This window comes from Mobula birostris, chromosome 3, assembly GCF_030028105.1.
Source record: "Mobula birostris isolate sMobBir1 chromosome 3, sMobBir1.hap1, whole genome shotgun sequence".
NCBI lineage: Eukaryota > Metazoa > Chordata > Chondrichthyes > Myliobatiformes > Myliobatidae > Mobula > Mobula birostris.
This window is the reverse complement of record NC_092372.1, coordinates 40,368,970-40,384,954: the sequence shown is the minus strand read 5'-3', so window position 1 is coordinate 40,384,954 and position 15,985 is coordinate 40,368,970. Positions and strand designations below refer to the sequence as shown.

The 15,985-nt window shown below is 41.4% G+C and overlaps 1 protein-coding gene across 1 annotated transcript in view; it reads right to left on the bottom strand.

Annotated features, from left to right (window-relative positions):
• The window catches only part of itga1 (integrin, alpha 1), a 219,315-nt gene that overhangs the window by 187,790 nt on the left and 15,540 nt on the right, over positions 1-15,985 (bottom strand). Inside the window, 1 exon segment of the mRNA XM_072252495.1 lies at positions 4,648-4,768. Coding sequence (XP_072108596.1) covers positions 4,648-4,768 — 121 coding nt within the window.

Here is a 15,985-nt window from a genome sequence, read left to right as displayed (position 1 = left end):
TGGGATTGGGGACAGAAGGGGGAGGGAATTACCGGAAGTTGGAGAATTCAATGTTCATACTAAGGGGCTGGAGACTACCCAGATGGTGTATGAGGTGTTGCTCTTCTAACCTGAGTTTAGTCTCATCGTGGCGGTAGAGGAGGCCATGTATGGACATATCTGAATGGGAATGTGGAGCAGAGTGGAAGTGGGTGGCAACCGGGAGATCCTGTCTGTTGTGGCAGACAGAGCGGAGGTGCTCGACGAAGTGGTCCCCAATCTGCGTCGGGTTTCACCGATGTAGAGGAGGCCACACCGGGAGCACCGGATGCAATAGATGACCCCAACAGACTCACAAGTGAAGTGTTGCCTCACCTGGAAGGACTGTTTGGGGCCCTGAATGGTGGCAAGAAAGGAAGTGTAGGGACATGTGTAGCACTTACGCTTACAGGGATAAGTGCCGGGTGGGAGATCCATGGGGAGGGACGTGTGGACCAGGGAGTCGCGTAAGGATCGATCCCTGCGGAAAGCGGAGAGGGGTGGAGAGGGAAAGGTGTGCTTAGTGGTGGGGTCCTGTTGAAGGTGGCGGAAGCTGCGGAGGATAATGTGCTTGATCCGGAGACTGGTGGGGTGGTAGGTGACGACAAGGGGAACTCTGTCCCTGTTGTGGTGGCGGGAGGATGGGGTGAGAGCCGAAGTGCGGGAAATGGAGGAGATGCAGGTGAGGGCATCATTGATGACGGCAGAAGGGAAACCACGATCCTTAAAGAAAGAGGATATTTGAGATGTCCTGGAACGGAAAGCCTCATCCTGGGAGCAGATGCGGCGGAGACAAAGGAACTGGGAATAGGGAATAGCATTTTTGCATGTGGCAGGGTGGGAAGGGGTATAGTCGAGGTAGTTATGAGAGTCAGTGGGCTTATAAAAGATGTCAGTGGACAGTCTATCTCCAGAGATAGAGACCGAGAGATCGAGAAAGGGGAGAGAAGTGTCCGAGATGGACCAAGTGAATTTGAAGGCTGGGTGGAAGTTTGAAGTAAAGTTGATGAAATTGACAAGCTCAGCATGGGTGAGCTCTCTCGGTTTCTGGAGACAGACTGTCCACTGACATCTTCTACAAGCCCACTGACTCTCATAACTACCTCAACTATACCTCTTCCTACCCTGCAAAATGCAAAAATGCCATTCCCTATTCTCAGTTCCTCCATCTCTGCCGCATCTGCTCCCAGGATGAGGCTTTCCATTCCAGGACATCTCAAATGTCCTCTTTCTTTAAGGATTGTGGTTTCCCTCCTGCCGTCATCAATGATGCCCTCACCCACATCTCCTCCATTTCCCGCACTTCGGCCCTCACCCCATTCTTCTGTCACCACAACTGGGACAGATTTCCCCTTGCCCTCACCTATCACCCCACCACCCTCCGGATCCAGCACATTATCCTCTGCAACTTCCGCCACCTTCAACAGGACCCCACCACTAAGCACATCTTTCCCTCTCCACCCCTCTCTGCTTTCTGCAGGGATCGTTCCCTCCGTGACTCCCTGGTCCACACGTCCCTCCCCACAGATCTCCCACCCGGCACTTACCACTATAAGCATAAGTGCTACACCTGTCCCTACACCTCTCTTGCCACCATTTAGTGCCCCAAACAATCCTTCCATGTGAGGCAACACTTCACTTGTGAGTCTGTTGGGGTCATCTATTGCATATGGTGCTCCCGGTGCGGCCTCCTCTACATCGGTGAAACCCGACGCAGGATGGGGGACCGCTTCGTCGAGCACCTCCACTCCATCCGCCACAACAGACAGCATCTCCCGGTTGCCACCCACTTCAACTCTGCTTCACATTCCCATTCGGATATGTCCATACAGGGCCTCCTCTACTTCCATGATGAGGCTAAACTCAGGCTGGAGGAGCAACACCTCATATACCATTTGGGTAGTCTCCAGCCCCTTGGTATGAACATCGAATTCTCCAACTTCTGATAATTCCCTCCCCCTCCCTTCCCCCATACCAGTTTCACTCTGCCCCTCCCCCAGCTGTCTATCACCTCCTTCATGGTTCCGCCTCCTTCTACTACCCATTGTGTTTTCCCTTATTCTTTCTTCACCTTTCCTGCCTATAACCCTCCCTGCTTCCCCTTCCCCACCCTTTTATCTTTCCCCTTACTGGTTTTTCACCTGGCATCTACCAGCCTCTTCCTTCCCACCCTCCCTCCACCTTCTTTATAGGGCCTCTGCCCCTTCCCTCTTCAATCCTGACGAAGGCTTCCGGCCCGAAATGTTGACTGAACGTTTCCACAGATGCTGCCCGACCTGCTGAGTTCCTCCAGTGTGTTGTGAGTGTTGCTTTGACCCCAGCATCTGCAGATTATTTTATGTTTAAGACTTATTAATCATTACTTATAATCTCACTTTATTTTTTTTCCCAAACAGGGAGGAGAAAACTAGTTGACAAATCAAACAGAAAGAAAGATTGTACACCCTCAAATATATTCTCTTATGGCAATTTGATCAACTCTTAATGTAGTTGGATTATAGAACAGTACAGCACAGGACTGGCTAATTGGCAAACAAAGTTATGCTGAACTAATTAAACCAATAGTATCAAATTAATTTCATCCTCTCCCAGCACTTTGACCATATCGCTCCCTTCTCTGCATGTTCATGTGTCTATCTCAGAGTCTTATAAATGCTCTTGTGCTATCTGCCTCCACTGCTACCCCTGGCGGGGCATTCCACCTTGCTCTGTGTAAAAATACTTGCCTGCACATTTCCTTTGTACTTTCTCCCCTTCATCTTAAATGCATATCCCCTAGTACCAGACACTTAATCCTGGGAATTAGATACTTGCTGTTTACTCTTTTAATCCTTGCATTATTTTATAAATTACTATCAAATCTCCCTTCAGTCTCCGGTACGCTAGAAAAAGTAGTACAGCTTGTTCGACCTCTCCTCATAGTACATGCCCTTCAAACCATGCAGCATCCTGGTAAACCTCCTCTGCATCCTCTCCAAAGCCTCCACTTCCACATCTTTCCTATAATGAAACAAACTGAATTGAATAAATGTGGCCTAACCAGACTTTTATAGAGCTGTAACATAATTTCCTGGCTCTTGATATCAGTGCCTTGACTAATGAAGACAAGCATGCTACGCACCTTCTTTTCCATCTGATTAACCTGTATGACCACTTCAGGGAGCCATGTACCTAAGTCCCAAGGTTTCTACATTGTTGCGGATCCTGCTTACTTTACATTTGTGTTGGATATCCCAAAGTGGCAGCTCCTCACACTAGTTTAAATTAAACTCTATCTGTAATTTCTCTGACCAGATCTGTAACTCATCTATGTCTTGTTGTCTACTTTTGGCAATCTTTCCTGCAATCCACAAAGCCACCAATGTTTGTGTCTGTAAACTTACTCACCCACACTATCACATCTCCATCTAAATCATTCATATATATGACAAACAACAGAGCTCTCAGTAAAGATCCCTGCCGAAAAATACTCATCACAGACTTCCATCCAGAATGAGACCCATCCGCTGTTACCACTTGTTTTCTATGGGCAAGGCAATCTTGGATCCATTCAATTAAGTTACTGGGGATCCCATGCATTCTAATTTTCTGGATCAGCCTACCACCAGGATCATGTCAAACATCTTACTAAAATCCATGTATACAACATCCACCACTCAATTTTCTTCAATCACTGCTTCAAGAAACCTCTTGGGCACAACTAGCAAATTCTGCCCCATCTCAACCTTTTGCATTAAAGAGCTGCCAGTCTATTTTGGGGAATTTGAATTCACCAACAATGATAACTTTTTTTTTGTTCCTTTCCATAATCTGTCTGTATATCTGCTGTTCACTGTCCACATGACTATTAGGAGGTCTATTGTAAAATCCAATAGAGTCATGGCATCTGTCTTATTTTTAAGTTCTCCCCATATAGACTCAGTTGAAGAGCCCTCCATTTCGTACACTCTGAGTCCATATTTAATATTGTCCCTGAGTAGCAATGTAAACCCTCTCCCTCTTTTACCACCCTGCCTATCACTTCCAAAACATCAAACGTTTAGCAGCCTGTCCTATCACTTTCTCAAACATATGTAATCATATGTTTATATCATATCTATATATATGCAACACAAACAATAATTTTATTTGCTCTGCAGGATTCCCGACAGTCAGAGCAAGGAACCTGATTAAATTTCCTTAATCATTAATGAAACAGTTGATACCCGACACACTGAAAAGAGTTATGTACTTATTTCCCATAATGGTCACAAAAGCTTGTACTCCTTACTAGAATCATGTTCTATCACTCCTGGAGAGCAGCGAACATCTCTGGAGCAAAAATTACGAATGAGATAATCTTATATTATTTAGAAATGTCAGTACAGTTGTGCCACACCAGTACCCGTAAAACCAGCCTCGTTTTTCAAATATAATTAATATCAAAGACACAGCAAACATTTATTTTTGCTAACTGTGCATATGCAGAAGCAACTGTGATGCTCTCCTTTGGGAATTTGGCTTCTTAAACATCATGTAACCAAATTTCATAAGCAGCACGGAGACAGAGCATTTAGCCCAAGTGGCTAGATCAAATTTCTACCACTTTAAAATCAGAATCAATTCTAAAAACATTAAAAAAATACTTGCCATTTCCCTTCTTCATTTTCAAATTGTTTAACGGTATATCCAAACATATCTTTTTGTGAGCCAGTAAATATCATAGGGCTTTTCATATCAACATTGAATGAATTGGCTGTCTGTAGAATACCTGAATGTGAAGCAAATAATAAAATAAGTGAATCTTGTACATTTGTGTTAGACAACATTTATACTTAAAGCATCATGGAAAGTTTAAATATGTATATATCAAGCTACAGATAAAAATGGGACAAGTGTGTCTGTTCAAACCAAGTGATGGAGGCGTTTTTCTAAACCCTTGGGGTGAAATCTGTTATATCATTTTACCCCTCAGCCTGGATCGGCAGCATATGCCCTCAGCCAAGAGTGGAAAGCAAAATAGCCCAGAGCCACACCATGACAGGTTGCTGTATCATTTCACAAATTGAAGAGTTTCAGTAACAAAAGAGATTCTGTAAATGTTGGAAATCCAGATTAATACACACAAAATGCTAGAGGAACTCAGCAGGTCAGGCAGCATCTATGGAGAGGAATAAAGAATCAACGCTTTGGGCTGAGACCCTTCATCAAGAATACCAGTAGCTTTTCAAACATTATCACGAAAGACCCAGCGGTATTATAATTACCTGTACAATCAACTTAGCTGTAGTACATTCACGAGCTAAATAAGCCAAAACTATCTGTTGCCAGCTGACAGGTGAGCGCCTGAGTGCCCTCAAATAACTGATTAGGTTCCTCATTTTCTCGTCATTTCTAGTGCTAATGAAAAGTTGAACTCTGGGCAGACAGAGACTGTATTCAGCAGGTCTTTTTATTTCCTGTAAAGTTTCCTGTCCCTGAGGATGTTAATAATTCTATGATTATAATGACATCTGATGTTACTTTCACGACATCATCTTAAGAAGCACAGGATACAGGAACTGCATACTCAGCTCTGCATTCCACTGTTTGCAAAGGCAATTCTGGAGACTTAACAATTAACTAACCTATTCAAGAAAACAGAAGGTCTATTTAGAAGCAATTGTAATATTGCCTCCCTTGCAATGCAGCTGAATTAAACCAATAGTTTTCTTGAGGTGTGCCAACTATTTCCTTGTAAGCAGTGCTATGTGCATGTTAATCATAACGGAATGGATGATGATCCACACCAGATAAATTTCTAAAAATCTGTGGATCTCCTATATCTATTTCAATCAATTACAGAAATAAATATCAAAAGTGTATAAGTAAATGTTCTGTTGACAATCATCATTTCTAAATTCCAAAGATGCAGAAAATTACATTTAACTATATAAAGTAAAAACAGAAAATGCTGTAAACACTCAGATCAGTCAACATCTGTGAAAAGTGAAAGAGCCTCAGTGTTTCAGGTCTGAAGCCCTTTGGACCTGAAATCTTCACCATTTGCAGCAATCTTCCACTTTATATTAAGTTGACGTCTGCTTTGAAAATAATAGGAAAGGTCACCTTAAAATCAGGTGGCAATTGCAGAATGAAACTCAGAAATACTGAAGTTGTTACTTGCATTATCCTGCTCCTCTAAACTTCTTGATGATTTCATTTCATCATTCAAATACATAGAATAACATTGTGCTCCTATACCCATTTCATTCATAAAAGGGTACTTGCCAAGTAAAGTTTGCAGTTGTCTGTTCCAGCCAAAGTACCATTTTAATAGCTCATTAAATCTTAACTACCTGGCTATCAACTGACATTAAATATTAACTATTATAAGTCTAGATTTTCATTTCACCAGATCGGGGAAATAAAAAAATTAATATATTTCTTTGTATCTTTTTCTCTCTCCTTTCACTCTTATTTCATTGCTTCCTATAGCCAATTTTACATTGAATTAAGTATTCTGATCATCTCTACCTAGTTCAGGGTTTGTATTGCTCTTCAGTTTTACACAGTTTTACAGTGAGAAAGGAGGGCTTATAAGTTGGGGAGTGAGATCTGAAAAGCAGTATTTACAGGCTTCTGGCATTTTCTGGCGGCCCAATAAAATTGTGATTCATTAGCCAGGCAAATAAGAATAAAGCAGGAACAAGCAGAGTGACCATTATTGGAGCAGGTATTGTGTGATCGAAGCAGTGTTAAGAGTAGGGAGGTTTCTGACTCATCAGGGCATGAAAAGTTATGGGGAGAAGACAGTAGAATGAGGCTGAAATGCAAATAGGTTAGCTATGATGAAATGGCGGAGCAGACTCAATGGGCCAAATGGCTTAATTCTGCTCCTATGTCTTACAGTCTAAGCTGTAAGACTGCATACAAACTCTCTGTGGGTAAGAAGAATACTAATGAATGAACAGTCAGTACTGTTTGTTTGCCTCGAGAACTGTGCCAAGTCAGAGCAGGATCCTACTCCTCCTTATATGTCTAGTGTTCTATGCTAATGTTGTTATTGCTTTTCAATTGTGTGCATTGGTTTTATTTTTGTGTGTAATGCAGACTGGAAACCAATTGCAACTTCTGAACAATACATTCACAAGAATATGAGGAAAACTACCGTAAAAGGATTTTCCTCATTATTTGCGAGAGACCTCCAACACTGATGGAACGGTTGACACTAAAGTACATTGGCTTTTCAGATTTCTTTGAACTCTCATATACAGTTCCAGAACAAAGCATTAGCGTAATGTAAGCATATCCAATGAAATGGATAGTGTAGATGGTTGTTGTAGGTTACAACAGAACATTGATAGGATGCAGATGGAGTTTTGTAATCCCAATAAAATATGAAGTGATACGCTTTGAAAGGTTGAAATTGATGGCAGAATACAGGATTTAAGATTCAAGATTCAAGTTTATTTATTACGTGTACTTTGAAACCTACAGTAAAATGTGTTGTTTGTGTTAACAACCAACATACCTAAAGGGTGTGCCGGTGCCAATATAGCATGCCCACAATGACAAAGTATGCACACAACATTCTTGACAAAACCCTCAGCAGTGCGGAGAAACAGAAGGATCTTTGGGTGCATATCCATAGATTCTTCAAAGGGTGCAGAGGAGATTTACCAGGATGCTGCCTGTGTTAGAAAACGGGTCTTATGTGGAAAGGTTGAGGAAGCTTGGTCTTTTCTCCTTGGAGTGAAGAAGGATGAGGGGTGCTTTGATAGAATTGTATAAGATGATAGAAGGCACAAATGGAGAAACCAGCCAGAGACTTTCTCATGGGGCAGAAATGGCTGATACGAAAGGGCATAATTTTAAGGTGATTGGATGAGTGTGTGGGGGGGTGGTCAGAGGCAGGTTTTTTACAGAGAGAGTGGTAAATGTGTGAAACATACTGCCATGGGTGGTGGTAGAGGCAGATATATTAGGGACATTTAATTGACTCTTAATAAGAAACATGGATGCAAGAAGAATGGAGGGCTATGTGCGAATGAAGAATTAGATTAGCTACAAGTAGGTTATGAGGTTGGCACAATATTGTGGGGCAAAGGGCCTGTAGTGTGCTGTACTATTCTATGTTCTATATTCTAAACGTCTTTTCCTAATGAAACACCATAAATAGGAGTGAGCTGAACACCTTTTATGCATATCTGTGCATTGGCAAACCATAAGATCATAAGACCATAAGACAAAGGAGCAGAAGCAGGCCATTCGGCCCATCCAGTCTGCTCCGCCATTTTATCATGAGCTGATCCATTTTATCCTATTTAGTCCCACTGCCCCGCCTTCTCACCATAATCTTTGATGCCCTGGCTACTCAGATACCTATCAATCTCTGCCTTAAATACGCCCAATGACTTGGCCTCCACTGCTGCCCGTGGCAACAAATTCCATAGATTCACCACCCTCTGACTAAAAAAATTTCTTCGCATTTCTGTTCTGAAAGGGCGCCCTTCAATCCTGAAGTCATGCCCTCTTGTACTAGACTCCCTGTGATATTTGTCTTGAAGGCTAATGTCGAAACATTCTTCAAGAGGGTGAACCCTTGCAAGGGGTCAGGCCCCAACAGTGTGCTGAAAAGCTGTGCTGATGAACTGGCTGGAGTGTTTAAGGACATCAGTCTCTTACTGTTCGATTCTGAGGTTCCCACCTGTTTCAAAAGGGGCAGCAACTGTACTGGTGCTGAAGATCAGCAGGGTGGGCTGCCTCAGTATCACTCATATCTACCATAATGACATGCTATGGCTGCGAGTAACTCCTGCCTGAGCAAGTACATGAACGCTACAATCCACATAGTGTCAAAGCAGGTCTACAGAAGACGCAATCCCACTGCATACCGCTCTACTTTCGAGCACCAAGGTAAAAGCAAAACAGACATAGGCTGCTGTTTATCTGCATTCAGAGCATTATTCCCTCAGTACCAATCACCAAGCTTCTAAACCTGGGCCTCCGCACTTCCCTCTACAACAGGATCCTTGCCTTCCTCAGCAGGAGGCCAACAGTCACTGATAACGTCTTCTCCTCACTTCCAATCAACACAGGAACACCTCAAGGACATGTGCTGAGCCCACATCTCTACTGTCTCTACACTCATGTCAGCTCAAACACCGTCTATAAATAGGCTAATGGCACCACTGTTGTTGGCAGAATCTCAGGTGGTGAGGCAGACTGATCAGCTGGTTCGGTGTTATTGGAACAACAACCTCACAGTCAATGTCAGCAAAAGCAAGGAATTGAGAAGTCTGTAAGACCATAAGACACAGCAGCATAATTAGGCTATGTGGCCATTCGAGTCTGCCCCACTATCCTATCTTGGCTGATTTGTTATCTCTCCATTCTCCTACCTTCTCCCTGTATCCTTTGACGCTGTCATCAATCAAGAACCTATTAACTTCTGCTTTAAAGATAACCAATAACTTGGCCTCCACAGTAATCTGTGGTAATGAATTCCATAGATTCACTACCTCTGGCTAAAAAATTCATCTTCATCTCTCTTTTAATGGGTTTTCTTCTATTCTGACATTGTGCCCCGCTCCTAGAGTCCTCCACTACAGGAAACATCCTCATGTTCTCTCTATCTAAGCCTCAGAATATTTGATAGGTTTCAATGAGATCCCTCCGCATTGCTCTACACCCCAGTGAGAATAGGCCCAGAGCCCTCAAATGCCCCTTATACATTAACCCTTTCATTCCCAGGATCATTCTTGTGAACCTCCTTGGGACCTACTCCAATTCCAGTACATCGCTTCTCAGAAAAGAACCCAAAACTGCTCACAATACTGCAAGTGCAGCCTAACCAATGCCTTATAAAGCCTCAGCATAACATCCTTACTTTTATATTCCAGTCCACTCAAACTGGACCAGTTCATTCCATTTGCCGTCCTCACAACTGAGTCAACCTGCAAGTTAACTTTCAGGGAATCTTGCACAAGGACTGCCAAGTCCCTTTGCACCTCGGATTACTGAACTTTCTCCCCATTTAGAAAATAGTTGCATGACAATAAATTGCCCTACACTGTATCACATCTGCCACTTCTTTGCTCATTATCCTAATCTGTCTAACTCTTTCTGAAGACTCCCTGCTTCCTCAAGACTATTTGCCCCTCCACCTACCTTTGTAACATCCACAAACTTGGCCACAAAGCCCTCAATTCTGTCATCCAAATCATTGATATTTAACGTAATAGCTTGTCAAAGGCCTTCTGGAAATCCAAGTAAACAACATCCATTGATTGTGAACTTCAGGAAGAGGAGGGCAAGAGAATACCTACCAGTCCTCATTGAGGAGTCAGAAGGAGAAAGGGTGAGCAGCTTTAAAATCAACATCTTGAAGCTCCAGTATCCTGGGCCCAACACATTGATGCAATGATGAAGAACTGCCTTGTTAAGAAAATATGGAGATTTATATTTACCAATGACTCTTATGAATTTCCGTAAATGTATGATGCACAGTACTATGGTCGTATCACAACCTGGTGTGGAGCCTCCAATCCATAGGATCGCAAAAGGCTTCACTGGTTTATGCCAGTTCCTTCATGCGATCGAGGACATTTTCAAGGGTTGATGCCTCAGGAAAGTGGCATTTATCACTAAGAATCCTCACCATCTTAGGTATGTCCTCTTCTTGTTATTTACATTGGGGAGCAGTACAGGAGCCCGAAGATGCACATTCAATGATTCAGAGACAGCTTAAGGCCAATTTATACTTGTGCGTCAAATCAACGTCGTAGGTACGGCGTAGCCGTGTACCTTACACCGTACCCTACGCCGTAACCTGATGCGCAACTCCCCAAAAATGTAACTACGCGTCGCGGCGACGCAGACCACACAATTGTGATTGGTCCGCTTGGTAGCAGCTCCTACACTGCAGTAGTATTCCATTGGCTGACTGAAGGGCAGGGAAAGAACTCTGGCTGCAATGCTTTCCATAAAGCTTTACAGACCTCCGAAATTATGGACGCCAGTTTGTAGCTAGCTGCTACAGCCTGTTGACTTCCACCTGAAGCTAAAACTCGAATGGTGATTACCAGTCTCTGAGTATACTGTGTGTATACTGATGCGAAATAAATGGTTGGAGACGATGAAGCAAATTGTCAAATCTACCTGCTGACATCCGAAAATATTTGAAATGCATTTCCTCGTCCATGTCTCTCAGTAGCTGGATAACCACAGAAAATTCACCCGCCTTCAGTTTCAGTCGCCATTGTTTGAAGTTTGAGTTTCTTCATGTTGAGTTTCAACACAAAGAAACTCAACACAGTGGCATAGAAACTCCACCGCCAACTAACGTTTTGGCGGTGAATTGCAGAGCAACGCAGACACACCAACACACAAGTATAAATGCTCATAACGGCGTAGCCCACTTGCATAGGCTACGGCGTAAGCTACAGTTTGTAGTACGCACAAGTATAAATTAGCCTTTATTCTCCTCCACCATCAGATTTCTGAACAATTCATGAACAAATGAACGTTACCTTGTTATAGCTTCTTGTTTGCACTATTTCAGTAATTTTTGGTAAGTTTATGACTTGGCACTGCACTGCTGCTGCAAAGGAAGTTTTGTTATCTAAGTCACTGATAATAAATCTAATTCTGATTCTAAAATTTTTCATTAGGCAAAAAATAAATTGCATTATAAAGCTTAAAACTTTAATGAATTCAAATTGTGATGCATGTTCTGTTGTCCTTCAAGGTTTTCTGTTTTTAACGAGTAAGTACATTTAGTGGATTGTTATTAAGGCCCGGGACAGGCCTTTTGGCCCACAGAGTCTGTGCAAATCATCAAGTAAGCATTGACACTAATCTCATTTTACTCCTTCCATTAAATTTCCTCACATTCTGCCAGTGCACCCATGCTAGGAGCTATTTAATCTACCAATCTTTGGCATGTGGGAAGAAACAGGAATGGTCAGGGAAAACCCATGGAGTCAGAATGGGAACAATCCCACACTGGCAGCACTGGAGATCAGCACTGAACCCAGATTACTGGAATATAAAGCAGCAACTCTACCCGCTGCAACATGATCTCTGATGTGCTTAAAGCTCTATTGAATTTACCTTCTGTTTAACAATGCCAAAGAGCAAGAACAATTTGTGGAAATAATATCCACATATTTATAAAATAATGTTCAAGATATGATTGATCTCCTTAGGACAAATGTTGTTATGATTAGATAGACAACATGTTTCATTTTTTAAAGAAAATTTTACTTTGAACTAAAAAAAATGTTTGAATCAAGGAACAAATATGTACAGATAACTACCATAGACTTTGTCCAATAGAACAATTTGACCATGATTACTGACATGTATTGAGTCTTGGGCGTGAGTAAGAATAGTACTTTGTAATATTATGTTCTAAATTCTAAAATCATTAGAACAAATGCAAGTTTCAGCCAACAATCTAATACAATGTTATGACAGCTTTGAACTCTGTTCTGAGACTGCTTTCCAGACATATGAGCCATGCTCTAGGGAAATAACAGTGTTGCTGGCAAGAAAAACATGAAAAAAACAAATCAGAATGTTCTGCCTCAGTCAGTAGCACATTTGCCATGGCGATCAAAGAACATACTCAAACCCTACATTAAGGATTAAAAAAACAGGGCCTTTAAGTAGGTTAATCTCATTGCTGTATCCACTGTTCCCTTTAACCTTCACTTCATTCACATGTGTAGCCAGGTGACCACTGAATATAATTTTTTATTGTTAAATTGCTCTCCTTGGTAATGCTAAAATAGCTGCCTGTGCCTTTAAGAGAAAATGGTGACATCATCTTGCACGGATGGAGTAGAACGAAGAGTTGCCATGTCCCAGAGAGTACGATGTTCAAGTGCTTTTCCCAGGCTTGGTGAGGAAAGGTGATTAATATTTGATAGTATCCATGTAAATCCATTTATATTTATTTTACAATCTAGAATATCAGTAACTTGACATGTTTTACATGTGGATGCTTTAGATTTTCGCGAGTAAGTTGATCAGTGCTGGAATAGCATGGTTGTGCGAAGTTCCTTATTGGCCTAGTAGATTAGTCTTTTTGGTAATTTAAATTATAAGGCAATATATTGTAAAAGTTTATTTTTGTCTTTCTTTATTGTTTCATGACCTAATGTGAATATAACAGAGTAATGTGAATGTGTTAATCTCTGTTTACGTAGCGTGAGCAAGGAGAATTTGTTTCAAGGACTAGCCTATATGTGTTTGGAAGTTAAGCACGTGTATGCCAAAGTGAGTACATCTCTTAGTTAAGACGAGATGTACTTATTTATATTTTTGATGTTGTATACAAGGTACAAGGTTGGTGGGATTCTAATGTTTGTAATGTTTTTTTTAGAATTGCCATGACCATATTGGTTTTGTATATTTTGTTTTATTTATTTTCATACTGCGTATGTTACAAAGGTGTGGTCCAAAATTAATCTGAGGTGTTACAGCAAAAACTATGATTTTTAAAAAATTAATTTCATTGTTTTTATCTTGATACCCTCTTTCTGCATTAAAACATCTAATACAGATAAAGAAATTAAAGACGAAATAAAGTATTTGTTGTCCTGCATGGGTAATTTTCCCCAGGCTACAAAACAAGTCTAGGGCATCAGGAAGTTTTATAAAATGGGTCACTCTTCCGTTTTCATGGATGTCTGCGAGGAGCAAGAATTTCAGGTTGTATGTTACATACGTTCTCCGATATTCAGCGAAACTACTGAACTAATTTCCATTGTCATTTGCTGTGCACCCAAGAAAGAAAACGGGAGAGGGAGTTACAGGTAGTTATCATGCAATAACTACCTCTTAAAATCTGAACGTCTGATTGTTTCACTTTACAAATCAACTGTTAGTCTTGAGGCACCTGGCTGATCACTTAGTCTTCAAAATTAGAGCAGCTCCACATACCTGAGGCCAATACTTTCATATCATTAAATAGTCTCTGAATGAAGCAGGATGATATTTTTACATCACCTAAAGTCTTCCACTAAGTGATCAAAATATCAACAAAAAATAATTCACCATGAATCCTAATCTATTAGCTCCCCATATCCACAAGTTATCCATAGTTATTGGCAATAAGGTGGGCTCAAATGGCCCGCTTTGAAATTAGTAACTAGTAGTTCTCTGAAGGGTTGCCATGTAGATGCCAAGCAGATATCGGCAGTCGTTGCAATTGTCCAATAATGCTTTTGATTAAATAAGTTAAAGTAATTGGGATTAAGTGACATAATTCCTACAGTCAGTCCTATCTCAAGATCTTTACCATTGAGGGAAACAATTGCAAGACATGCTCACTACCCTACTATTGCTAATCATGCAGATGCCAGTAGAACTGTATCCCTTGATTTTATCATAAATGTAGAGGAGGCCAAAGACCAACATGCCAGAATGGGAATGGGAAGTGGAATTAAATGATTGGCCACTGGGAAATCCTGCTTGTTGTGGAAAGAAAAATTATAAGGTCAGCTTTTTTTCATTCATTCTTGATTCTGTTGTTTGTGAACTTGCAACTATACTATCCCATCAAACTGCAGAAAGAACTTATTGCCTCATAAAACATAAAATGTGCTTGTGAAATCAAGTTGTTTTCTTTCTTACTCTTTAAATTTCAACTAAATTATATTACAGACATCCCACCCTGCAAAAACTCATTTCAGGGAGATAGCACCACCATTTCAGGGAGGTAGCACACCCGCCCCCCGCAACCCCATATCCCTCCCACCCCGCCATCGACCTCCAAGGTTGTATGTAATACTTGGTTTAGTGATTTTGTCTAATTTGTAAACCAAGTTGGGTATATGCAGAAAAAGTGACATTAAAGTATGCACTTATATTATCATATTTATTCTATTACAACTTTAAGCAAGTCAGCAGGGAGTTTGGCCTCATCACATAGGACCTCAATAGTGTAGCTCCTTAGCAGCCAGCCAGCTAGTTTAAATAACATTAGCTATGCTAATAAACAAATGACACCTGTTAAACTCACCTCAGCATGTCTTTTACATTTTAACCCACCATGGGCAATAGAAAAGTCACTGTTGCAAACAGTGCAGCGAGCAACATTGTCATTATTTTTGTGGTCGACTGTAAAGCCCGCCCACAGAGAAAACTGATACGTCTACTTAGCAGGGGTCCCCAACATTTTTTGCACCGTGGACCGGTTTAATATTGACAATATTCTTGCGAACCAGCTGACCGACTGGGGGGTGGTAATCACAACCGGAATATAGGTGATAAGTCAACTATAAGTCAGTTATAAGTGGCTAATACACTCAATTTTGTTTCTAAAAGTGTTTATCTAATGAATTTAATAGTAAACACACAGCACATATTTTCCTCACATGAATATAGTGATAAGTCAATTATAAGTCAATAGCATCATAACATTTTAAGTAACGATTGGATATTAAACACACAGCGCATATTTTCCTCGTATGAACATATAAAATCGTTGCAATACACCAATATTGCTGAATCAGTGGGAGCCCTGGGCTTGTTTTCCTGCAACAAGACGGTCCTATCGAGGGGTGATGGGAGACAGTGATACTCGAAGGGGGTTCCTTGTGTCCAGTCTATTCTGCAATTTAGTTTTTGTTGCATTCATTGCAGAAAACTCCACTTCGCAGAGATATGTTGGAAATGGAAGCAACGTTTTCAGTGCTTCCGTGGCTATCTCAGGATATCCAGCCTTGATTTTGATCCAGAATGCCGGCAGAGATGTTATGTCATACATACTTTTCAGCCTGTCGTCATTTGCAAGCTCGAGGAGTTGATCTTCCTGCGCTGACATGGATGACGCGTGCGTTCAAGTTCAACAGTGGGCGTGACAGGGAATGAGGAAAGGAGCAGCTGACTCATATCATTTCATATTGCCAAATCATATCGTTTCCTCGGGGCCCGGTGGTTGGAGACCACTCTTAGCATGAAGAGAGACCAATCAGGATGCTTGCTCTCCCTCTCC